Raw genomic sequence first — 27,315 nt, 5'->3', positions numbered from 1 at the left:
ACCTCCCACATAGCTTCTTCAAAGTTTTTATGGGTTTGATAAAATGTACTAAAGCTGCAATGACAAAATCATTTGATATTTCTTGCTTACCCTCCAAATTATAAGCTCCAAAATCATCGTTCTGCAATGGAATTTCTGATTGGTCTTTCGAATCAGCCCCTATAGTAACATCATGTTATTCAATATTTTGAATACTAGACTCAATTTCAGCTGATTCATTTTCAGAGTTTCCTTCTATTTTCATTTGTATTGTATCATCAACTATGACATCATCATTTTAGCATAGTTCATCTTGTGGAGAGATTCACTTTTAGCCTTATAATCAGCATACTGCTTGTCAATAATAACCTTAATAACCTCCAAATCACCAAATAAGATTCTAGTACAAATCTTACTATTATTCATAGCCGGTTCTCTCTCATGGTCCTCATAATGTTGAAGTTGGACTATTGAATCCTCCGCTTCCTTAATGTCGATCTGTACTTCTTGAAGTGACGACTTCTTGTTACTCTCAAAAGTGTGACCAAGTGCCCAAAATTGCCTGCAAGTAAAATTAATCCGCTCTTTCCTCATTTTGTTCTTGCTCATTACTTGGAATCCTACAATATGTAATTCCCTTGCATTAGTTCTTCTTTAGGCCGTTGCTGTTGGTAAACTTTGAGCTTACATTGTTTGAGCACCCTATTGACCCTATATATCCATCATAGAGATGGGTATATTAAGAACGGTCCTTTCAGACACAATTGTGGACGGAGGTTCAGGGGCAAACGTCCTACCTGAAGATATCTGGAAGAAGATGAGACAACCGACATTGTGACTCCCTACGTTCCAATTACTAACGACGGACCAACACAACACTAAACCTCTCGGGATCCTGATGGCACAACCAGTGACTATTGAAACACAACTCTTCCTACTCAATTTCGTTGTCATCCCGCTGAAGAGGAGAGGATATGATGCAATTTTGGGCCAAAGATGGCTTGTACAAGCAAAGGTTAAGCATGAATGGAAGAAGAATACAGTATCAATGGAAAGCAAAGGACGAAAATTCATTATTGATTTACACACACAAATGGTGGGTGAAGAAGTTCTATCATCTGATTCCGAAGAAGAGAATGAAGGAAAGCAGCGAATGGAATTGGATGAGGAAGGAGTCGTGCGGTTGGAAGGTGGATCAACGGACGATGATTTGGATTCGGTGAACGGATTGTTTCATTGGGAAATGGAGGATTCCGAGCTATTCTAGAGCTGCAACGTACTAACGATAGAGGAAGGGCGTAATAAAAAGTTCAGCAGTACGGAGTGAAGGTTCTAAAATCAAGAATACAGTTATTGACGGCAAGGAGTGACAGCTAACGGAATTCATGGTATCGAGTTTTGGGAGCTAACTAGGTGATATGGAAAACTTGAGGGAGAGATCGTGTAACTTAAATAAACTTGATGAGTGACGATTGCAGGCACAGTGGGCCACGAAGGTGACATAGAATAGGCGCAAAACATGGCATGATAAACACCTAAAATTAAATAATTTCCAACCAGGCCAATTAGTGTTGAAGTATAACGGGCGGAATGAAATCAAACCTAGAAAGTTTAGAGTCAAATGGGTAGGACCATACAAGATATTGGAAGTTGGTGATAATGGGGCGATGAAGTTATGGATGCTCGACGGGAAGTATCAGACACGGTGAATGGGTCAAAGTTAAAAATCTATCATGAAGGGAATAGTCCCCCGTTGATGAACAATTAATTTTAGAAAAAAAGAAAATAAAGAGAAAAAAACGAAAGAAAAAAGAAAAAAGAGTAAAAAGAAAAAAAAAAACAAATGAAAAATTTATAGCCACCATATGGTCCTTGTACTACCCTCACCATACGGCAACTTCAACAAGTTGATCATCGTACGACATCAAGCTAAGGACCACCATACAACAAGCCTCAGACACAAGGCCGTATGACTTAGACACCATCTTGTGACCACCGTACGAACCTCTTATCACTTTGGCAAATCCGTATTGGCATCTGGCAAACTGAACGAGCACTTGGCTAATTGTACGAACTTTCACCTCTCCGTATGGTGCAAAAAGTAAGGGGAAATTTATGATTTGTTTTACCGTACACGTCGGAGGCAGGGAAAGGGCAAACTGTACGGACATTCAGACTGCATCATAAGACCGTATGGCAATATAGAAGACCATACGCCGCGTGAGCAACTTGTAGACAGGAGACCATACGAAAGGATAGAAAGCAGATAGGCATGTTAAAAATACCACACGACTAGGACCAACTAGTGACTGTATTGACAACAAGCAAATTGAAACGCGACATTTCAAACAGTGCGGTTAATACCCAGGAACTAATATCTTACGGCAAGTTCAGGAGAGACTAGGCGGCAATAAGTCACAGATTAGCAAAAAGTATTGCACACGACAAATTAGTATACAACACGACATGGACCGTACGATCGCACTGTAGAGGAAGGAGAATCAAAAAATAAAATAAAAATAACGACAAATCAAAAGTGTTCAAAATGAATAATGTATGATGCCAAAGGGAAGGGAAAGACATAAACAAGTAAAAAATGCAAGTGGTTGGCTGAAAGAGTATGGGATTGGAAGAAAATCACAAAAATGGTGTGTTCCATGGACTTTTGTGTGGTATTGAGAGTGCTAATTTGGGGGAAGTATGACCAGTTGATGAGACCTGGAGCTGTTGCAGGCATCTAGTGTCTGTGTACTAGAGGTGGAGGGAGCAACAGAGCAAGCTTTTCGAGAGGGGTGCTATGCTTTGAGGCACTTGGAGTAGGTGTTGGACGTGAAGCTGTCTTGGTGGATGCATAGAGAGCTTGGGAGGAGCTGATCATCTAGTTGAAGGCAATACAGTGACATTTGGCTCTGTGTACCCAAGAGTTGGAAGTAGAGAAAGCGACACGGGTGGATATTTTGTAATTGTCGTTTGGAGACTTTTTTTTTAGGGGGATGATGTCGGTAAAGTTATAAAATAGTCAATGGGTAGATTAGCATGTTGTTGATAAAGTTATAAAATAATTGATGGGTAGATTAGCATGTTGTTAGTAATTATTATGTAGCCGATGAGTAGAATTAATTATTTCCGAATGGGCGCGACGGTTGAGTCACCCCTTCAGAATGGTATATGTACACCGTCTGGAATGGACTTTGGATCATGGTTATAATCATCATTGGAAGCACTATATAATCTCTTCGGCATAAATGCGAATAATAAAAGGAGTACTGTTGTGTTACATGTTCTTGTCTATTGTCTGTATGCATTAAACTATTTACCCCATACGGTAAACAATAAGGATCCAAACTACAACAACAAATGTATATCTGGTTAAGAACACGTTGCATCAGATCTTAGATAACATGTATATTTCAAGGATAGGATGTAGTTGTTTGTCAAGCTTATATTAACAGGATAAGGAGTTCAACAGTGGGAAAAGATTGGGACAAAATCTTAAAAGGTACTATGAAATTGCAAGAGCGGTTAGCCTAGAATTCCGAAGCCGATATAAGAGCAGAAATACTCAATCGTTACAGGGAATATAGAAAACTGCCTAATCGAGTTCAGAGTGACTTACCCTTCAACAATTACTTGGAGCTTCATCTGGAGAAGCAAAATAAAACGTATATGGCAAAAAGAAGGTACTTTGAATTGGTTCAGGATTTCCTTGAAAATGACCAGTGTAAAAGTTTGTATAAAGAATCTCTAGCAGACCAAAATCATTTAATGGAGGATCTTGAAAAAGAAGAACTATCAACTGCCTTTGATTTACAGCCTTCTCATGATCCAGTAGATGATGTTATGTAGGGTGTAAGTTTCTATGTTGGTGAATGGGAGGTTAGCGTTGACAGATAGATTGATGACATAGGTTGCACACGAGGTAATCGCAGGTCGGGGTCCTATGATGAGACCTTATATGCAAATGATAACATGGCAACACTTTGGCCTTTGCATACAAATCAAGACAACAAGGGAAAGAACACCTATGATTTTGAGAGAGGTGATGAATCATATATTCTCAATGTCCATGACATGGAATTGGAGGAACAAACTGAGACGGTACTGCAAGGCGATAAACCACGTCAGCATGACAACAATGAAAAACATACCTTACAGAGCCAGCTAAAGGTTAGTGAAGACATGGCTGTGGCCTCTTTGGTATGTTATGACAACAGTCACAAAAAGTTTGAAGATCTCTACTGGATGGCTCAAAAGGGAGTGGAAGGAGATTGGCTTGTTGCTGATTTGCAGGTGATCAAAACAACTCTTGAGACTATGAAATCAGATTATTTGTATTTGCTTTCCGATAGGGATAATATTCTTAAGGTTACTGAAATACATGTTGATTAGCTAGATAAGGAAATGAATGAGATTATGGAGCTCAAAAGGGAGCTTAAGGATACTCATGAGGCATTAGATGATGCTCGATTCTCTCTTTAGAAAGCAGAAAATCAGATCAGGGTCACAAATCACTATTGAGAACATGACGATAAAGAGAGGTAGGAATTTTTCTTAGAGGTAATTGATGAACTTGATAGCATTCAATAGACGTGATGGAGCCCAAAATTCTAGTCTCCAATTTTGATTTTGAAGAGCAAATAAATATGAAATTTGGAGTAAAAAGGATTCAAAAATTTAAGTTCACATATGGAACTTGCTGGACAGAGGATGTAGTTATGGAAAAATATTATTGATATCGGAGATAGTTACTCACATTGTCTATTCAACATACCTGGGCTTGTTGTCTCCGTTTAGTGCTCATCATGCAAAGTAGTTTTAAGTTTATGGAGAGATTCTAGAACAGACATGAGTCTCAGAAGTTGGTGACTATAAAACCAATTGGACCTTGTCAAGTTCATTTCCATCAGATAACTCTGATTTGAAGAAAAAGTCAGTTGTAGCAAGAAAAGACACAATCAATTGATACAACAGTGGTTTCCCAAGAGCATCATCCAGATTTGAATAAAAAGGTTAAGATTGCCAATTTGACTATATCGCCAATGGGATTTGGAACATGGGCATGGGGCAACCAACTGTTATGGGGATATCAGGAGTCAATGGATGATGAATTGCAAGCTATATTTAATTCAGCTGTTGAGAATGGCATTAATCTTTACAATACAGCTGATTCCTATGGAACGGGTAAATTGAATGGCTGCAGTGAACAACTACTTGGTAAATTTATCCAAGATTTACTAGGATCCACTGGATGACACATTAAATGTCTGGAAAGCCAGATGTTTATGATAGAGTATGGTGCTTCCTGTTGGATCAATTGAGGACTACTTCCAAAACACAACAGAATGATTTTATTAGTACCTTTTGTCATACTGTTCTCTACATCTCAACTTTATTCCAAATAAAGGGCCTAATAGATTAAGGAGTAACATCAATATCGCCACAAAATTTGCAACATATCCGTGGCACTTGACATCTTGGCAGTTTGTACAAGCTTGCAAGTCTTCTGTAGGAAGGTTACAAATTGAACAACTTCCAATAGGCCAATTGCACTGGAGTATTGCAAATTATGCTCCTTTATAGGAAAGGGCCCTATGGAATGGTCTAACAGAAATGTATGAGAAGGGTTTAGTGCGGGCTGTTAGAGTAAGCAACTATGGGCCACGATAGCTGATTAAAATTTATGAATATCTTAAATCCAGAGGGGTTCGACGAAGCTCTACACAGGTGTGGTGTGCAATGAGGCAACCCTTCTTAAACATCAAGTACAATTTTCCTTATTGAGTATGCATAGAGATCAAATGGAACTGAAGAGCTTATGCGATTCTCTTGGGATACGAGTTATATCATACAACCCTCTTGGGTTGGGTATGCTTACAGGAAAGTATTCAAGCTCGAGACTTCCACAAGGACCGTGTGGTATACTCTTTGGCCAAATTTTGCTAGGACGGGAACCTTTGCTAATGTCCTTACGAACTATTGCGAACAAGAGACAAAAAACAATTTCACAGGTTGCAATAAATTGGTGTATTTGTAAAGGAACAATTCCTATTCCCAGAGTAAGAGATTGCAAGTTTAGGGAATCCACATCTAGTAACTAGTATGGAATCTGTAGTTGGAGAGTCCCAGCAGAATCTTTGGCGCCTAGATCGCTTAGGAAGGGGCATATTTTTATTTTAATATGATTATTTCACCTAGAACTAGCGGCTGAGAATGAAACCCAGTCACCATTTGCACAGAGTCACGGCTACAAGGTTACTTTGTATTTAAATTTACTCAGAAATGAAATCTTTGTTTGTGGCGCACAGGTCATCTCGATGAGGAAATTAGCGAGTGATTACGATTTTGGATGTCATCGTATCTTGCAGGACCCTTCCGAACAAAGACGTTTGCCTATTCAATGACCCGTATCTAATGGTGTCTCACATTTTTTTTTGTAGGTATGGAGAAACGCATGAGGAGAGAATGTTGGCTAAGAAGATTGTAGATATCTGAAGTAATGGAAGAGGAACCTTTATGCAACCACTATCCAAACACTAGGAGAGCGCATACCCACATCGATTCATATTAGTAATGTTGCAGAGATAATAATGATTGAATACAACTTGTTGCGGATGAGGAAAGGCCAAGCTTCGATAGCAAGGATAGAAGGATGTGTGTTGGAATTCATCTCATATGAATATGTAACGCAAGACACCTGCAAGCGAACAATGATCTCTGATTGCGGTAGAAGGAATATTGTGTGCATGGAAATAAACAGTCGTGACACACTATTCATGGGAGGATAGTCGTAGCAAGTTGTCAGCGTGAGGAAAATCGGTTGCAGGATGAGAACGATAACTATGTATAAATCATCGGGATTCAATAAAAGGAAAAATTAAAAAGTTTATTAGTAAAGCTTTAAACAAAATACCTGTCGGTAATTAAAAAGAATTCAGGTTTTGTTAAGAATATGATTAGTTATTATGAAGAGGTGTGCTGTTCCAGCAGGCACCCTTCCATGTATATAAATATTGATAAATCCAAACCAAGGACATCGAATTCCCAGCCTTTAAAACTGATATTGAAGCTATTGCAATATGCAAATATTCATCAAATACCGTTAGATTTCTTCCTTCTAAGGAGAAGTTTTGAGATCTGAACTAAGCAGGAGAAGTTGAGACTTTTTGAGCATAACCTTACAAAGTTGCATAGGATCAAGCAGGTGTTGAATTGATCACTGATGATCAAAGTGTCTTTAACACCAATTTTTCCAGCAAAGTAATCTATAATATTTTCATTCTGTTTTGGAGTTAGAATATATATATATCTTGTCCTTTGTGATTTTGTTGATTATTTGTTTGTAATTCATCATTCTCGATAGGTACACCAAGTTGTTCATTGTTGTTTAGATTTGATAAAATATTAGTAGTGCAAAGTATTGTCTTTTTCATTACTGGTATCTATTGTGTCCATGCAAGGGTTAAAGCATGATAGAATAATCTAAATACGTAGAAGTGAAACAATTTTGTGGCGTTGTAATAGTTGAATTATTAACAAATACAATATCATCAATATCATAAAGTTGTACATAAAGAGTATGTGTTTGACTCCATTACCCAACTAGAATTTGGCACTGATCATTAATCTGCTCATTTAAGTTTTAATTTGAATGCTGGCATTTCTCCATCTTTTTCTTTAAAGGATTTGATTTCGTTTAATAATTTGTCTTGACCTTTTCTTTTCAGCAAACACTCAAAATAATAAAAGTAATCGAATTTTGAAGATAAATAATTCAAAATGTTTCCTTGATGCTTGCCAATTGAGGAGTTCATTTGATTGCTATAATCCGCTATAAATCGTCTTGGAATTTAGTTTTGCTATCAAGGATTTAGGTAAATAGGCCTTGGTCCAGCGGAACCAAAAGCGTAGAGGATTGGAGCCAATCCTGTCAAGTTGGCCAAAATCAATTAGATACCCAGCATTGAGTAGGCAAGGCTCGTAGATTTCTAACCTGTGATTTTGATAACCAACAAGACGTATGATTTGAATAGTTGCCCCAAGTGACCAAGTTCCAAAACTTTAGATCACATTCAGCTTATACACAACCCCTTGTTTGTGGTAGATGCAGTTTGGTTTTGTGATAACCCACTTTTTGAGATAAAGGAGAGAGTTCCTCTTGATTTTCATGAAGGATGATTTTGATTTCAGAACTTTGGATCCGGGTACAACTCCTAACAAGGAATCCTGGTCACAGGATGGGAGTGGTGATTTGACTACAGTTGTGCGTCATGGGGTCATTCCAAATACGTTTCTTGATTTCGCACCATACAAGAGTTGGTTGGATTATATACATCAACCTTTGGATATATTTTGGTGTATTATTGATGGGAGTTATGTTTCAATCTCAAGGAATAGGTTTTCAGCTTCATTCTTATTCATAGTACCTATGTACTTGAAAGTTCTCTAGATTGATAGTGGTATTTGATGCGCCTAGGATGTTACCTTCAATTTTTGAGCGGCTTATTTATTACATCATTTATTTAGGTCAGGTTGTCACCATCTACTAGGTTATGCATAGTTCATTGATACATTTCTACCTTATCATATCGGCTGATTATGATAATAGGGTTTGAGATCCGAGTGTTGACAATATTCAACTATGGTTTATTGAGGAGTTGGTTATAATTCTGCTCAGTTTGAGATTGGATGCGAGGATAAGCAAAGTTCTACAATTTATAGGTGCAGAGTTTTTTCAGAGAGTTATATGGGATCATGGGATCCGGTTGAGAGATAGATTGCAAAGTGACACCTTGCTTTGTAGTATGGTTGGAATTGTATTCAGTTTGGCTACAAGGCTACCTGCAAACTCGTATGGGATCTTGGTACTGATTGCTTGATGACAAGCAATTTTAAGGAGGGGAGATTTGTAATGTCCCCTTTTTGGGACATTAGAAATATTGAAGTCTTATTTTATATAAAGGTCAATTTAATGTTATAAAGTGGGCAAAAGGTCAAGGAGAAATAAGATGAAATGCCAAAAGGAAGTTGAAGAGTCACAAGAGAATAGGATGAAAGCCAGAGGGGAGTCGAAGAGTCTTAGTTTGTGTATTAAAAAGGGAAAGAGGTTCATTCCTAGATATGCTTGATTTATTATTTTAGATTTCAGTTCTCTCTTGCGAGAGCGTTTAGAAAGCTTCAACTTTCAGCTAGTATGAGGATGTAGCCCCTTGTGCTAGCAGACAGTAGATGCAAACCCATTGTCCGAGGAGACATCAATTCAGGTGTTTCATATGCACTTATAGGTTCTTATTCTAGTATTCCAATCTAACTGTTAAATTGGATTTTCTAGTGCTGGTTATTGTATTGCTGTTGTATAATGCAATAACGTGTTTACGGAGTTGTACAAGAGTTTATTGGTTTTATATTACTAGTTTGTGACACACTTTCATATGTTCAAATCTTGAATAGTATCTTGGAAAGACAGTTATTTTCTTGTGGAGAATTTGCTGGTTTTATTGTTGTATTGTATTATATCTGTCTATGTTGAGTTTGAATATTATATTTAAGAAGAAGCTGGTTAAATATCTATTGGGATTTCTACTGGTTTTGATTGTGCTGTAATACATCTGCAATATTTTAGTTCTGAATATATTGTTGAAAGAGAAATTTGGTAAATATTTGGTTCGGGATATTTCAAAATGTCATAACCTTAATGTCCTTCATGGCTGCAATAACATTCTACATTGCATTCTTCCCTGATTGTGCCAAATAGATTTTGAAACATGGAATGTATTAAATCATACAATCCCATGTCAAGCATAAGATTGCATAATCTGATTTCTGCAAATGACTTCAGTATAGCAGTCCTTCTTGAGAAATGATAATTGTTGATTTCCCCACAATTTTGAAAACTGTCAACCATTAACTTAAGTACCTCCTTCATTTTATCTTCTTCGTAAGGTTCTTGATGTGCTAAAATCCTTGTAACCTCCATCAAACAAAAAGTAACCAACATACCTATCTCATTGTTTGCATGTTTCAGCCATTTGTGTGGATTCTATGCACTCATTGGTTGAACAAGAGAGATCTACAATATTCAGAGGCTGATTGCTCGATCATGCTTAAGCATCCCTCTGATTTAATCAAAGTGATGAGTGACTATGTTCACTTGTTTGTGAATCCAACCCCAACTCACTTCCCTTTTCATAAAGTACTTTGGCCAAACTGTTATTGATGCCATTTCTGCAATTTGCTAATCTCTTGCAATTAATAAGAGGTACCCCCATTTAATGTTGGTTGAAGGATCAACACTGTCACAACTTCAATTGGAACTATTGGTCAATGAAACAAAATTAGGTGCTTCAATACCAATCCTGGTAATAAGAAGATTTGTCCCCCTAAGAGAACCTTAATCAGAATTGTGATTATCATAGTGTAGGGGCCTCCAAAATCAGCTCAAAAGCTAGATGTGGTGCACCGTTCCTTTGATAGCAGTTATGCCCCAAGATCAAGATTTTCTCAAACGAAGTTTGGGTTGTAATACATTAATAGTCTCCAAATGCTGGCTTTAATTTTTTGAGTTTGGTTCGTACTATTGCTGGAAGTTCCCAATATACTTTGAACAAGGTCTGATCTGCTGTCCGAATACCGAATTGTTACGCTATTAATGGCACACAAACATTGCATCGAATTTTTTCTGTTTACATGTTAAATCCAATTCTACATATAATACAAATGCAGTTCTCACTGTATTGGACCAAATATGTATATGTTTTCTATGCCCTAGGTTTTTAGAATGACTCTTTTGAATGGGGTTCACTATAAGGAATACATACTTCTCTATTAATGTTAATCTCCACAGCCAATGAGATAGCCACTAAATGTTCAGAGAAGTTGCACATTTAAACAAAAGACCCACACTTGTAATCCTCTCAAATTGAGCCAAAGGAAAGAATTAATCAATGATACCCTTCATGCCCAGCATGAAGTCATTGTTCAGACACAACGGGTGTAGCGAGTTGCAACACATTGGGACTTCATATATAGACAATCGCAACACCTCTAGTTAGCGATTCATGGCTCCTTACACTGTCATATGATGATGAGTGCCGTCCAAGTACTTACGGGCTTATAAAATTATTAACTGAAAACTATAACCTGCATCCAATATTAATAATGTTGGTCCATATTCACATTGGCATTACCATTAGGTAAATTTGGAGACCCTTTAACTTAAGAGAAGTTGGCTTTAATAAAACTCAAAACTTGACACAGAGTATACACAACAATGCTTATATTTATATGATGACAATATTAATATAAAGGTATGGGAAACACTCATTTGTAGGATGGGCCTCACAATAAAATTTAATGTTGTTATGCTTTGACTCCATAAATAGTTATGGTACCTATTTGCTAACGTAATGCCTAGGGATTAAACATCCAACACGTGTTGTTGTAGGGGTCTCGCCTTTTATTCCGACTTGAAGTGCTCAGCAACTCATTCATTAATACAATTGTTCATGGTACATAGGCGACATTGTTGCCATTACTCCTATAACGAGTCCTTGGGAAAATACCTCACTTGCTGATGCCACTGTAGCTTATCACACATGTCACACTTCTGATGGTTAGAATAATCATTGAATCCACTCATTAATATTTGTTTGGAATAACACTCCTGCCTTGATAATATTTGTCTTGTGCTCACTTAATATTTTGTCATTACCAACTCTAGAGGTGTTACTCCCCCACGACTTCCGTCAATCCTTTTTGCTACCACTAACATATTGAATGAGTGTTTCTAATCACAATTTTATGTAATTCATTTTCCATTCTTTTTCAATTACGACACTTATTGCTTGGTAGGAATACTTTGTAACGTCTCTTGCAAATAATCCCACTGTGTATTGACTCTAGCTATGCTGTATTTTTTATGAAATTAATCTTCTACATATAAGAAATCTCCGTTACGCAATTGTTACATGCTACACTTGTTGATGCTCTTTGTACTTATTTAGAAACTTGCAATTCCAATTTATTATTATTTTTCCTGGTAACAACTAGACTCATAGTGGAAGCAAAATCCATTTTTTGATAATGTTAATCCTCCACTACTTTCAGCTGACTCCAATGCTGTTTGCACAATGTTGGATATAACTCGGTTCCTTTCTTATAGTAATCAATATGGCCATATCTTTGATTCTTCTCGTGTGTATTGCAAATTGGTATCATCGGCTCTTCACTCTCGACAAAGGAAGCATTCTACATTGAGTGGTCATGCTACCAAGGGAGATGTTGTATTGCCTTCCTCTTTGCTCGACTATGTTTGCCAACATTGAATCACCAACGCTTCATATAAAATATCCGTCCACAAAAATACGAGGGCTTCAATGAAATATACTTATTATTCCTGTGCACATTTATTCGCACAATCCTTTCAGTTTTCTTTCAACTTGTTTGCACACAAGACAATTACTCTCTGTATACTGATAAAACTTCTAAGCAATGGTTTCTGAGTTTAAGTGAAGCTACAACAACCATGCATGCTTCTTTGCCATACAATATTAAAATTTCACATATTCAATGAGACATTAATGCAGTCTTCGTGACCTACAAGAAGCGAACATATTCCAACCAATAGAAATTTTAGCCTTTATGAAATATTTTTCCCAAGCTGTATACTTCAAAGTAGTATGGCTGTTGAAGGAAGCTGCAATAATCTTTGCAAACAAAAATTAAAGAAAATTCTCACGGGAATCTCAACATTCAAAATGCAATGCCCAATCACTTGCTACAAAAACCCCAAATATAGTTGCTTCCAAATTGGAAGACACACAAAATACACTTTGCCCAATATTTAGTATCCATAGTAAATGGAGGTGTTGATGCACATTGTTTGTCAAATTATTATATTTTAGTCCTCTGCGGAGCTTGAATTGTTTCAAATGTCATCACTTTATTTCTCACATAGAAATACTCCTCTAATCTTCCAATAAAATACAATTTCCAGATGAAATCTCAAATAAAAACTCTTGATAAACAATTTCTAGCAACCTCACAGGCTGACATGATACACAACTTTGATACCACTATAACATCCCAGTGGGATATTTTTGCCAAATTTACTTGCAAACAATTTTTAGGAAACAACATATATCGTTTGCAAATAAAACCAGCAGAAATAGCCAACAATGAACCAGTAAATGCTGGTTGAAGTATCTCAAAATACGTTATTGCATTATACCTCAACAATAGAATAACCAAATATCGAAAATCCAATCTTAAAAATAGCTACACAGTCAGATTGGAGAGAAACTATAAAATGCACCTGTAATCTTAGATGTGAATTTTGATGTGAATCCACCATAGATGATGAATCTTGGCTATGTCCAATACACGTATAAAACTCTGAAGGTTTTTGTCCTCAGGGTTCAACAAGAGAAAGCTAGTTGCTTCCCAAAGCTCTCCAAAGAGAAACCAGAAAATAAATCTCAAATCCAAGCATACTCAAAATGAACTCCTCATCCTTATTTTATGTTCAAAGCAGTGACTCTTTAGGTTCCTTCTCCTGTTGTTTTGTCGTTATCCTTCTTTGTCACCTTTTAACTCCCTTTATAATATTAATTTGACCCATTTTTAAATTTGCTTTAAACTCTCATAAAGCAAATTTAATATTCTATGAGTTTAACTTCAGAATTCCTAATATCCCAAAAAGGGGACATTACACTGCTGAACCCCCTCAAAATGCCATTGGCTTTTAGCTTCTTTTTCTGCTTGGATGTTATTGAGATTCCCTTTATCATATTTTGTTTTCTTATGTGGTGTTTCTTCGCCAATTGTTGCTTCTGTTCTATGGACTTTGAATCCTTTTTATGTACTTGTGCTCTCATTCCCATGGTCCTTTTGATCTGAAACATATACACTTCTTCATTATTTCACCTTTCCCTTGAGTTTGATGCCATGTACTCCATTGTTCTTTGCATAAATAACATTTTTGTCTCTTATCATCCTTTGAATTTTCATACCTATGTTCTGTCCTAGGTGTGATGTTCTTGTTGACTTGTTGGTCAACACCTTCTTGGAGATTCGTGACATGACTCTACTGCCTCCCATGGATTGGGTTAAATTTGCATTTGTATCGAGCATTGATAGTTCGAGCTTTTTGTGCAACGATAAATGATTCCAACAATTGGTATTAGAGTCTTGGGTTATGGGTTCAAGTCTCCCTTCAGTGGGTGCTGAAAGCATAGACGGTGTTGAGGGGGAGATTGTTGACTCGATGGTGAGCACCTCCTTGGAGGTTTGTGACATGGCTTAACTGCCTCCCATGGATTGGGTTAAATCTGGCATTTGTCTCGGGTATTGACAGTTCGAGCTTTTGGTGTAACAACAAATGATTCTAATGATTCTTAGATATCTCTCTTGAACCATTTGATTCCACCTTCTCTGCCTTTTGTATTGCTTCTTCCAGGGTTTGAGGTTATAAGGGATTTACTATAGTTTTGATGGTGTCTCTAAGCTCTTCAGTAACATATAAGTGAGTCTCCTTTGGGATAGATCTTGAACCATAATTTATAGATTTTGGAATTGGTTGGCACATTCCTCCGTAGTTCTGTTTTTTTAAAGATAATTGTTGGAAGTACCATTCAAGGTCTCTTTTGTTGTACCTAGTCATGAGTCTTTGAGGAAATCAACTATAGTTAGTGATATTTTTATTTCCTAGAGTAGTGAGACCAGTTGTCGATTGACCCGATTAAGTGGAGTATGGGGAACTTAATGGCACCTTCTTTGGTCATGGAGCTAAGCGATAAATATGCATCTAGTTTTTGGATGCATAACAGAGTCGTTTCCTTTCTTGATCCATCAAAATATGGCAGGAATTTCTTATCTATCCTTGAAAGTCCTTGTCGGCATGATTTTTCTCTCTAATTCTATTTGCCATGGTTTTGGTCTCATAATATTCCTTAAAGGGAATAAGTCACTAGATCACCAATTCTAATCCTGCATACATTTTGGCCAGTTCTTCCACACTATTTGTGGTGTGTTCCTTCTCTTATGTAATGCATTTTTCTCTTGGGAAAGGTGGAATTGTAGACCTGATTACAAAGATTTGAACCGAGTGTTCATTTTTAAAATGATTGAAATAAGTATCTCTTCTTGGATTAGGGATGCATCTTTTATTATGATGGCTATTGTTCATATTTTGAATGGCTTGGAGAATTCATTGGTTGGTTGTCTCAGCTCTCTCATTAGTTTGTTCCATAAAGCTTCTTAGTTGATTTGCCAATTGCTCGGCCATAGCTTTTGGGCCTTTCCTTTGTTTATATTTTTGCATGAACTATCTAGAGGATGGCAGGATCATGTTCTAATGCCACTGTAATGTCCTCAGCCAGTAGTTTGAACTTCGGACTATCGAGTTCTTATAACTTCAATTTGCAAGTCTTCTTTTATATCAAATCCTTTATTCTCAATAATTATTTTGATATTATGTACACTTGGATGGTTAACAACACTTGCTTGAACATTGACTTATGGGTTGTGTGAAAGCAATACTCAAATCAGCAGTATTTTATCCTTATCGGTCTGTTGATTGATTGTATGCTAATGTGATGCACCACTATTTTTTATCCACATTCTTAATGCTAATCTTTTAAGCATAAGTATCTCTGATAAAAACATTTACGTGTAATAACATTGACTGCAATGCATCCAATGTCCAATATTCTACTTTCACGCTCAATGTAAGATTGTTGGTGAAATATACGATATTTAAACATAGTGAATCTGCTCCTTAATATCGTGCAATATTCCCATATGCCTTCAGAGTATGCCCTAGGAAAGATGCAGCTCTCTTAAGTGAGCAAAATATATCTGAGAAAGGGACATGAATATGTTCCCATCTTCTCCAATATTAGATCTGCATATACATTTCATACACCTCTCCATTTAAGAGTCGTGACCTTATGGAGAAACCATGCCTATTGGCTGAGGTGAAATTAACTTTTATGAAAGTACATTTAACTAATTGCTAAGGTGGTTATACATTACATGGTTATGTCAGTCACTCTCATCATCTTATAATGATTATTTGTAATTATTTCTCAGTGTCTAAGTTGAACCCTAATCACTGCTTTGTTCTGTATATAAAATAGCCATGGCCTGATGATTAAGTTGACATATTTAACACCATCCATTCCTGCTGCTACAATTTCCTTATCACGCCCTTTCTGGTTACCGTCAGCATGCCTTGTTTATGCAAATCCATACAGTTAAATTTCTCATCCGATTGATCTCAAGCAATTGTCTTCTATAATGCACAGAGTTTTTATGCCATAGTAATTGGTAAGTGGGTTTATGGTTCTTTTCCCATTGCGTGATATGTGATGATTATGTTTGATGATACATTGAGGAAGAAAGACACTTATGCTTATGTTTGATAGTTCATGTGTCTTATGTTATTATAGAAATTTATAAATCCTATTTTTTTAATGTCTCAGATTATCTTAATCTCTATTACTATGTGTCCTTATGATCCTATTGACATTGAAGAAATCAAGGCAGTTGCCTACTATGTAGCATGGGCTGTTTCTTAGCTATATTGTGACGGGATTGTGTCTGTCGGGGATAGTGTCCTTGCCGTCAACTAATTATAAGCTCAAGTATTAAGTTGGTGTGTTAATATTTAATATATCAAATTATTATTCATTATTTCATGTAAATGTATTTTAATTATTATTGTTTTTTGTAATTATTAGTGTCTATTGTAATTATTAGTGTCTATGATATAATAATATAATTATTAGTGTCTGTGGTATTATTATTGTTTATTATTATTTTTTGATAGGTAATGGGCCGAAGCCTAGATTAGTTATTATTATTATTTGTTGAAATTAATTATTATTGTGTGTTAAGCTTGAGTAGGCTCGAACCCAAGACCTCCCACGTGAGAGGCTCACAAGTTACCGTTGTGTTGTAGGCTTTTGCTTATTGTTATTGTTTATTATCAATCATTAATTTATATCTATATTTTTATAAAGTCTATTATTTAATTCTGATTTCTTATTAAGTTATTTCGATAGGGACATCACATAGCCTTGCTTAGTAATCATGTTATAACCAATTCCATAATGTGTGTTCAATTTGGGAGGAGGAAGGCTTTCATTATGAGGTTTATTGGATGTTTTTGTATAGGCATGGATAAAAAGAGGATTTTTTTCTACAGAGAGGCAGATATCTACCTTTGAAGGTTGGCTAGTGTTGAATTATGAGAATCGCTGCAAATGTGATAGCACTGCCTCTATGGTATGTGTTTTCCAAGTGCAGATGTGAATGTATATATGTAGCAGTAGAAGAGACACATCTCTATGTTAATCAGTATTGGTTATTGTAAGTTAATTTCCATTAGACAATATCAACAACTATATATATATATAAAGTAGATATGTCTAATTGATGATTAATCAAATGCAATAATGTTTAATCAATAACCATAGAGGGATAGTCTCTAGATCAATTCAATCTGACTGAAGCTACAGCATCAACACTCCCTCTTAGCTAGGGAGGGTAAACCCATGGTTAGACACTACCTCAATGTAATATCAAGTTGGCATGATTAAAAATATCTTTGATCGAGAGATACAATTTAGATATCATCTCATGATATCAAGGGTAACAGCCTCAGAATATCAAGTCACATGATATTCACCAAGTAATATCAAGTACTCAAAAAGATGTCCATAGATAATGTATCATCAAAAAATACTTACTATAGAAGCATTTATGGTCTGTTTACAGAACTTATTCCACCATGCAAGTTATCATCTATCATGATCTGTTTAGACATCATAAGATGTCCATCACAATAGAAGGTTTAACTTATTGAAAGATCGTCACATTCTAATAACTTTTACAAGTGATAATCATTTAGAAGTAGTCACTTCCTCATGATGTACACAAGGGATAGGCCCTTCAAAATCATGCAGTCAGACACATGGATTTTCAGACTCCTTCTAAATATCAATCTTCTGAGCTCCTCATTCAATGTTGCCTTTGATGAAATATTAGACTCCCTCTAAATCAGATATTAATCTTCCCTTTCCTACAAGAACATCCATGGTGAGAAAAGAAAACATCAAGGCAAACAGCTCTTATAGTATGTCCATAGATACAAATAAAAGGTTGACCACAAAAATAATGACAATACTGAAGATAATCAAAAACACTTATCTCATTATTTTGGAGCAAATATCCAATGACATCCTTCACGATGTGAGTCCTTTCTACATGTATGTGAAAGTCTGATTTCTAGTTTCTCCTAGCATCTGCTCACTACCATTTTGTAGATGACGCAAAGTCATATTTATATCTTAAACATTATAAGATTTGACTTTTCAGATATAAGAAGTCATGTCCCTTTAGAAACAAATTACACCCTTTCTTTAATCATAATCACACCAGCTTATGCCAATTCTTGCAGTTAACAGATTCTTCTAAACATTATAATTATTATGAATCATTATCCAAGCTTCAGACGACACTTTCGATTTTTAAACTCCGCATGGCATCTGACGTGGCTGGTTAATCTGCTAACTCCATGACGTGGAATGACACATAATTGGCTGACTTGTATATGACGAATTTCGTCCAAAACTTTGAATACTTGGATCCACGGGATCATATTTTAATTCTGTCTACGATTTCATGTTTCTCAGACCTTTCTAGTTGCTGTCCAAAATCATTCTTATACCATCTTCTATTGCGGTCAATTATAAATACTGTTTTTATGAGACGCACTCACTGTGGTCTGGATAACTTGAGCAGCAACAGATATCATCGTCTTTAATTTCAGTCAATACCATTCTTATTTGAGTCCCCTTCACCATGTCTTTGCGGGCTTCAACAAAATCTCAGACCAAATTATATCCATGATGTTTTCGTTAACTATTGCAGACAAAGTTGTTTTGATTGCTGGTGCTGCCAAGCTCATTGTACACAAACTGGATTAGATACAGGTCTGTCTGCTTTCAATGTGAGTCATTAAGTGTGACTATGTGATTGTAATTGGGCCACTTGTACTGACTGCAACAGGATCCTTCATGCCAAGTTGGATAGTGATTGGCAGCATTCAATCCTGTCACCACAGCCCTCAATGTGCACTATTCTCTTCGTGTTGTGTGAACTGGTCAGGTAATATAAAGTAAATGAATGTTTGATGTTTTGAACATATAATTTGTTGTCCTTCCTTGCCCACAGCCAATAAGATATTGGTTTTGTAATAAAACCGATAGAGATCTCAAAGCTCTGATATGTAAAATCTGCACTGCCGTTAAGCCTCACAGGTTAGGATGGGATAACTCTTACTGTCAAAAGGATCCCTAAGATCGAGTGGCTCTGATACCATGTTGAATTATGAGGATCACTGCATATGTAATAGCACTGCCTCTATGGTGTGTGTTTTCCAAGTGCAGATGTGAATATATATATATCAGAGTAGAAGAGACATGTCTCCATGTTAATCAATATTGGTTATTGTAAATAATTTCCAATACATACATACATACATACGTCTAATTGATGATTAATCAAACGCAATAATGTTTAACCAATAACCATAGAGGGATTGTCTCTAGATCAATTCAATCTGACTGAAGCTACAACATCAACAGGTAGAAGTAGACTTATGTTCATCTTTGTTCAATGTTATGTTTGGAGATAGAACATGAGGGAAATGCATAACATTTTGTCTCAAAATATGTTGATGGCTATGAAATGATGTAGGAGAGGAGGATCTAGAGAGATGTGTGTACTAAGAATTACATGTTTGGCTTGTTTTGTCGTTAATTTTGTTTTAGTGAAATGAACAACCATCCCAAAAAATTTCATCATCCCAAAAAATTTCATCATAGGTTTGATTAAAAACATGGAAACACTTTAGTATGTTTTATAAACATTTTCAAAACTAGAAATTAATTTTTCTTGTTAATGTTTTCGTTAAAAGTCTTTTTCTTGTTAAATTTATTAATTTTTGGTCATGTTTCTTTTGTTTCGATTAAAAATTTAAAGGCTTTTATTTAAGTTAGTTATTTTTCCTAAGTCATGTCGAGATGTTTAGGCCCTGTTACATATCTAATTAAGTGTAAAACTTTGTGCCATTTATGCTTATAATCTCAAAATGCCAATAGTGGATCTTTTGGTGTCCAGTGCACTTAATTTTTTGTATAATTTATAATTTGAAACACATTATGAAGTCGGATGACTTAAGAGATTGAGCATTTTTTTTGGCATTGCAAACTTAAAAACATGGGAATACATTAGTAATGTATTTTTAAAAAGAAGAACTCAAAATACTACTAACGGGCTTTTTAATTACCATGGCATATAGTTTTATTTGTGGAGCAGATTAAAATCTCTGATGATTTCATTCATGGAGTATATTAAGTATCTTTACATACTTTATTTGCAATATGTAATGTTGATGATAAACTCCAAGCTACACAAATAAATATTGGGTATTAAGCTATAAACATCAGTTTGCAGAGTGAAAATGCCAAGCCCAATTGTCCAGTTCAGAACAAGACGCCAAATCATTCTGGTCCACAAATGTTTGGTTTAGGCTCTTTTTACAATCATTCATTCATTAGTTTGAGCTCTTGATGTTTTCCTTATATCTTCCTAAACGTTTTGCATAATTTTTTTCAATTTCATCATTTGACGAATTCAACTTTTTACGTTCTTGTTTTCAATGATTTCTCAGAACATTGCTATTTGCATATAATGTTTTCCTTATGAGCAATGTATGCAGTCACTATTATCCAAACTCCGACTTTTACTCTTTAGACTGCATTTGCAATTTTTTTTTGTGGTGCGGTGTTTTAAGGGTCTCATTTTGCTTGTGCCCTAGTCATTTTTCTAAATAATGCCTGTATACTTCCACTTTTGTAACCTAATACAAACAGCTACACAAATTGATATATGTGTAGCGGTTTGCATCTTAAGTTTTATAGTGTAAAACTAGAGTATCTTTTGATTAGTTTGTTTTGTCATGAACACAACTGTAATCCTCAATACCATTTGTGTCTGATACAAATGGAAATGCATTATCATTTCAAAAACCCCAATTTCATTTGAAGGTTTTTATTGTTGTAACACTTTGCCAATGTTCACAATACCCCTGATCAGTGTCTGTGCTGTGCATTTGTTTGCATAACCAGAGCTCCTCCACTATGTCCCAAGATGCAATGATTTGTTGAGATATCTAAAATTTTATCCTCAGGCCCTGTTGTGGCTTTTATACAGGTCAATTACATGAAATACAATTATCAACAAAGAGGCACTATTACAATGAGGAACTGATAGCATAACTGTTATAGAGTTTGCATTAATAACTGGTGAAATAGCATATGACAATAACTTTTAAAGTGACAGTGATGTATGAAACCCAAGAAATGTCTAGAAACAATGATAAAAGATGATGTTTCAATGTTTTTAAATGCTCAAGACAGTTAATAAAAGCATACATGCCTGTTTAGTGAAAAGAGGACAGGAAACACCATGATTTGTGCTGTTATGATGACGCAGCAAGACTATGATAACCATTGACTTGGGGATGATCAAAGCATTGACAAAGCCATGAAAGTCTAAGAAAGCATTGAGTTGTGCGATTATTTTGGGTTTATTTGCAATTACACAATGCAATCTGAAGTTCAAAACCTCGACCCATGGCTGGGTATGAATAAACAAGGCAAATTTTCATCGACCAAATCTTTCCTGGCCCTCAACATTTCATTTCGATGCTCGGGATTATATATCCCAATTACCTTTTGTTCCATATACATATGGTTCCAAAATCAGAACTTCACACCTCTATTACATGTAATTTGGAGTACAGTTATGGTTAAGAATCTTGCATGTATATTTATGAAATGCATTTTGGGAATTGTTACACCCTCTTCATATACCATTACATGTCATGTCATATGCAATGTAATATGAAATCTTAGTCAGAAGCCCTAACTGCATTTTGTTTCAGACCTATCTTGTTCCCAAATAAGGATTTTCAACACTCATTACATGTAATTATATATGCAAGTACCTTTGAAATCTCCATGCCCATCATATGCATTTTGGATTTTTTCATACCCAATGCATGTTTTGTTACTTATAATCTCATGTGCAATGGCAGTTGAAAAGCCCGATCATATCCAAGTTTACCCTTTTGAAAAGGAAAGTAAAAATGCAATCAGAGATTTTTGTCCTGATTGCAAATTGAACTACACATGCAACTTTAGTGCATTTTGGTCCATAATCCCAGTTTCACTTAAAATATTTTGTTTTTCCCTTATAATGGGGAACATTTTGTTCCAATTACATAAAATTTTACAAGATGAACCACACTCTAATCTTCCCTTGTAGTGCACTCCAAAATCCACCATTGCACCCATGGCGCAAGAAAAGCAACTTTTTCACTTCAGCCTTGTTTGAAGCCGTTTTTCTGCACACAATCTGTCAAGTTGTAAAATCAAAGCATGGATTTGATGTAGAATGATATGGAATTAACCTCAGCACATTCTGATGTTAAGTTCTGGTCTTTTCATCATAGTGCCTCAGGTGCTCATCCAATGTCAGAAGAGCCAACTATCACATCTGAGAAAAAGATGAAATTCAAGATTCATAAATATTAGAACGCTTTCAAAACTGACTCCATGTAGGTGGTAGCTGACCTATAAGAGGGATCTTGAACATTTTTCAGTCATGGGTTAGAATGAAAATCTAGTGACAATGGGACCTGTCTAATAGAGGATGATGTACTAAAAGTCGTGTTTTGTCAGTCAGTTTAGTTTAATCATGCATTTTCTAGTTTAGCTTTGACAAGTTACATATAAAGCTTTAAATTGCAAGTGCATATGACAACATCACATGTATAGAAAAATATTGCAATTGCACATAATCTCTTTATATGCTATTACATTACATAGGATTTTAATGTTGAATAAGTCAACAATAGATAGTTAGTTTTCCACCCTTTTCTCATAGCCTCTCTTCTATAAATACAAGATGGCTCATTGTAAAAAATAAATCTTTATGCATTGTAACTAAACACTGTTGGAAGTTTGCAAAATACAAACTTTGCTTTTATTTGTGCACGTTGATTCCAAAGTAAATAAAAGAGCAAGTGTTTTCAATCTTTGAGTTGGAGGAACTTCTTATATCATTGCTGTGTTATTATGCCACAAAAGTGCTATTATCTTGGATTTATTGAGAAAATTATATTAGTTATTTGTGCTGTGGAAAGCTCCATATCTGATTTCATGCAGACTTTGTGTTGTAATTTTCTATTCGAGTTGCGTATATGTAGTTACATAGTCTTTGAGTTCTGATTCTTTGTGATTGTAGAAATTAGAAAGGAAGTTTTATGTATTAAAGTCTTTGTGTTGAACATATTGCTTCTTCATCCTTTAAATCATTTTAAGATTGTATAAGAGTCTCTGAGCTTATGTACATTCCTTAGTAAAAACTGAATAGTTTACCGGCACATTTAAGGATAACTTTTCAGTTAGTCTTAAGACTATTGTCATTATTGCTCCAATTAGTGTGTAGAAGTGAAGTTGTCAAAAGTCTTAAGTTAATAGAGTATATATTTATGAAAGTGAAAATCTTTCTTGAAGAAAGAGTAAGTGATACATGCAACACTCAGTCATAGATTAGTTTGAATTTCTTCTTAAGCTTTAGTTGATTCAACAACAATAAGAAGGGTGCCTCTCCTTAGTTGAGAGGAGAGATTATATCTCAAAGTGAAAATCTTTCTTGAAGAAAGAGTAAGTGATACATGCAACACTCAGTCATAGATTAGTTTGAATTTCTTCTTAAGCTTTAGTTGATTCAACAACAATAAGAAGGGTGCCTCCCCTTAGTTGTGAGGAGAGATTATATCTCAAAGTGAAAATCTTTCTTGAAGAAAGAGTAAGTGATACATGCAACACTCAGTCATAGATTAGTTTGAATTTCTTCTTAAGCTTTAGTTGATTCAACAACAATAAGAAGGGTACCTCCCCTTAGTTGAGAGGAGAGATTATATCTCAAAGTGAAAATCTTTCTTGAAGAAAGAGTAAGTGATACATGCAACACTCAGTCATAGATTAGTTTGAATTTCTTCTTAAGCTTTAGTTGATTCAACAACAATAAGAAGGGTGCCTCCCCTTAGTTGAGAGGAGAGATTATATCTCACATCTGTGTCTAGATACTTCCTTTTGAGGAAGTGGCATGTCTATGACCACTCACAATATATTCAACCAACATGTTTCTCTTGCATCAAAGTATCTTTGTGAAGAGAGGATTGATTGTTATTCTTGATCTTAGTTACCGGATGAGGATGTAGATGTGTTCTGGTGCAGATGCATGCAGAGTCCAAGATGCTGAATAAATGCCAAAAGTTTTTTTTTCATTTTCACTTAAAAAGTTTAAACAGATATTTACCCTTTAAAAGCTACTGCATAGACTATCTCTAGATGAATCATCCACCCTCTGATGATTAGGTGTTGCTGGAACAACATGGATTTTGAAATCTGCCGCAAAGAATTCCATTTCTGGCGTATTATTATGCATGCCTATAACTGTAGATGACCATTTGCAGAACCTGAAATTGCCCCATGCAAAATATTTTCAGCTACTTTGCTAGATAGGATTCATCAGCGTTTGCAAGTGTATGGGTGGGAAGAATGCATTTTGAAAAGTTCATTGCCAAGGTTAGTTTGGTGGTCACTAGTGCATTTTTAATCGTTGATAACAATGTAGATTTTGCTGCCTCTGGTAGAATTTGAATCAAATTATTGATATTAACTATCTGATCATGAGAATCAGGGATCAGCAGAATCTTTTAAAGCTGAATGAATTGGTTTAAATTCCTTGAGCTTGACCGGTCCTCTTTTTTAGCAGTACTTGGGCATTTTATTCAGCAAATCCCTTACATTCTAAGCATTTTTTCTATTCTTTACAAATCTTTTATATACTAGTAGATAACTTAATTTTCTGTCAGTTATCATTTACCATGCAGTGTGTTTACTTTACCCAAATTTAATATATATATACATGCCTCCCCACCAAAAAAAAATTTCTGCATCCACACAGCGATTCTCATATCTGCATCCACATCTGCACCCAACTTAGCTCTTGACTGTTGCATCTCTTTTGGGGAGGTCTTTGATAGGAGTATTGATGCTGTCCTCATTGACAAAAGATAGCATTGGGGAGGCATGCATGCGATTCATCATTGCTTCATTTATAGGAAACGTGTCTTGTAGGTGTAGTAAACATAGCATGTCCTTAAGGAAGGGAATATCATCATCTTGCTTCAAAATATCCTTATGAGTAAGATGATCTTTTGGAGAGGGACATATACCATTCAGTAAGGCTTTATCTCATGAGGAAATGTCATTGAAATGCATAGAAAGCGGGGCATCAACAAGAGAAATAGCCATGATTTCATCTTGTTGGAGTAAATGATCTTCATACGGGGCAAAAGTGGTCAAAAAGGTGGTTTCCTGCATGTATAGGGTGATTTGGGATTGATAGACAAATTTGGGAAGCAGATCTGGCAAACATCATCTGTAAGTGATCTGTAGTCTGAATTTCAGGCAAAAATGGGGGGACTAGTTCAACTTGCTCAGTCTATTCTCGGAACTGTTTCTAACAGTTTTCAGTTCAATGACTTGCAGATTGTAGCTTTTTTTTAAATCTATTTGTATCTCTTTTTGTGCTTCTGCTACCTATAACTGCACACTAAAAGGAAGGGAAAGGTTGTTTAGAATGCCTAAGTCAAACCTCTGTTTAAGAATTAACCTAAAAATTGAAAGGAAATTTACTTGAAAAGGATAGATCTAAGAATTTGAATATCTTATACCTTGATGATGCAATGCTCTTTGAATGTGAAGAAAAGTGTTGATGCAATAACATGACTCCACAAAAATTTCAAAAGAAATCATCAAAGACATACATGCATGAAGGTTGTTGATGCATGCAACAACAAAGAATATGGTGGGATGAAGTATCTTGAATGCTGGAAAACTTGATATTGAGGACTCAAAATTGTGGTTGAGCTTGCGTCTGGATTGAATTGATTGCCAAAATGAGGGATGGTAGCTTGGGTTTATACCTCTCCCAACCATTTTGGGGTGTTAAAGTTGAAGGAAGCTAACACAGGTTTAAAATTCTTGCTAAAACATAACCAGTACACAATTTCAATTTGGGGCCAAACATTAGGGAACAGGGAGATCAAGTTGCCCTTTCCCCTCTAATGCAGTCCCAGGTTGGGAGCACAGGTCCTAAGTAGAGAGGAGATGCTAGATTTACATGCAAAATTGGGCTGGTGTTATCATAATTGGATGCTGGACCCCATACATGCTGAAATAGGGCCTAGGCAAGTGATAAATTACATATGGATGTAATTTATGATGCTACTGACATGAGTGGGAAATGAAGGTTCTTTTTTGACTCCCCGTTTCATTTTAGCAATGATCATATTCACACATTTCCATGTAGAGAATATAGTTTTCCTACCTAGACTGGATTGTAATTTGACTACTATGGATTAATTCAGTGATCAATTTGTGTTTGGAATTAAAATAGCTATTTAATTGGTTGTTTTCCTATTTTCAAATTGTTAGTGCCTTTATTTTTTGCTGTCGTCAATTTTTCCCTAACATCCACTTTTTGTGTGGATGTGAACATGTCATATTGTAACCTAGGGTTTCCTAGAAGACTACCATATCTCTAGGAGTGTCCTGGTAACCCAGGCCTCAAGCAATGTCTAGGCAATTTAAGTAAAGAGCTTTTAGTTTACTTGTTGATTATTACATTAAGTATAATGTCTTAGTGTGCAGTCATTCTACTTGAAATTATATTTAGATTGCTTTGTAACAATGTAATTGTACCGCTTACAGTTTTGAATGAATATATCATATGCAGGAATTGGTTGCTGGCTTTGATCAAGAAGCAGCAGCTGTTATCATGGCTCGGCTAGCTTCATTCAAAATGGAGACTGAGGTGATCTAACATTTTGTTTGAGACTATTTCACCCTGCCAAGATTGAAATATTTTAGAATTTGCTTAGAGTTTCTTGTTTTCTGACATGAGCCCATATATATGTTGTAGTTTTGATGTCAGAGTGCTATTTATCTGAAAATATTATGTGAAAGACTATTTTACCCTGCCAAGATTAAATGATTTTAGATATTGCTCAGAGTTTCCTGTTTTCTGACGTAAGCCAATAAATATATGGTAGTGAGATGTAGTTTTAGCATTTCAGTTTTATATATCATGAGTTATGTTATACCAAGACATCTTTAACGTGGAACTTCTGAA

The 27,315-nt window shown here is 35.7% G+C and overlaps 1 protein-coding gene and 1 pseudogene across 3 annotated transcripts in view; both read left to right on the top strand.

Moving 5' to 3' along the window:
* LOC149530211 (protein transport protein SEC23 E-like) overlaps window positions 1-27,315 on the top strand; it is a 300,314-nt gene that overhangs the window by 204,036 nt on the left and 68,963 nt on the right. For all 3 annotated transcript variants that reach the window (XM_089811665.1, XM_089811664.1, XM_089811666.1), the window contains exon 8: window positions 26,920-26,997. In XM_089811665.1, coding sequence (XP_089667791.1) covers window positions 26,920-26,997 — 78 coding nt within the window. The remainder of the gene's footprint in view (window positions 1-26,919; window positions 26,998-27,315) is intronic.
* LOC149530212 (pyridoxal reductase, chloroplastic-like) lies at window positions 3,949-18,802 on the top strand (annotated as a pseudogene).

The sequence above is a fragment of the Cupressus sempervirens genome, chromosome 11, assembly GCF_028749045.1.
Source record: "Cupressus sempervirens isolate cs-2001-9-10 chromosome 11, ASM2874904v1, whole genome shotgun sequence".
Classification (NCBI taxonomy): domain Eukaryota; kingdom Viridiplantae; phylum Streptophyta; class Pinopsida; order Cupressales; family Cupressaceae; genus Cupressus; species Cupressus sempervirens.
This window is presented reverse-complemented; position numbering and strand designations above follow the sequence as displayed.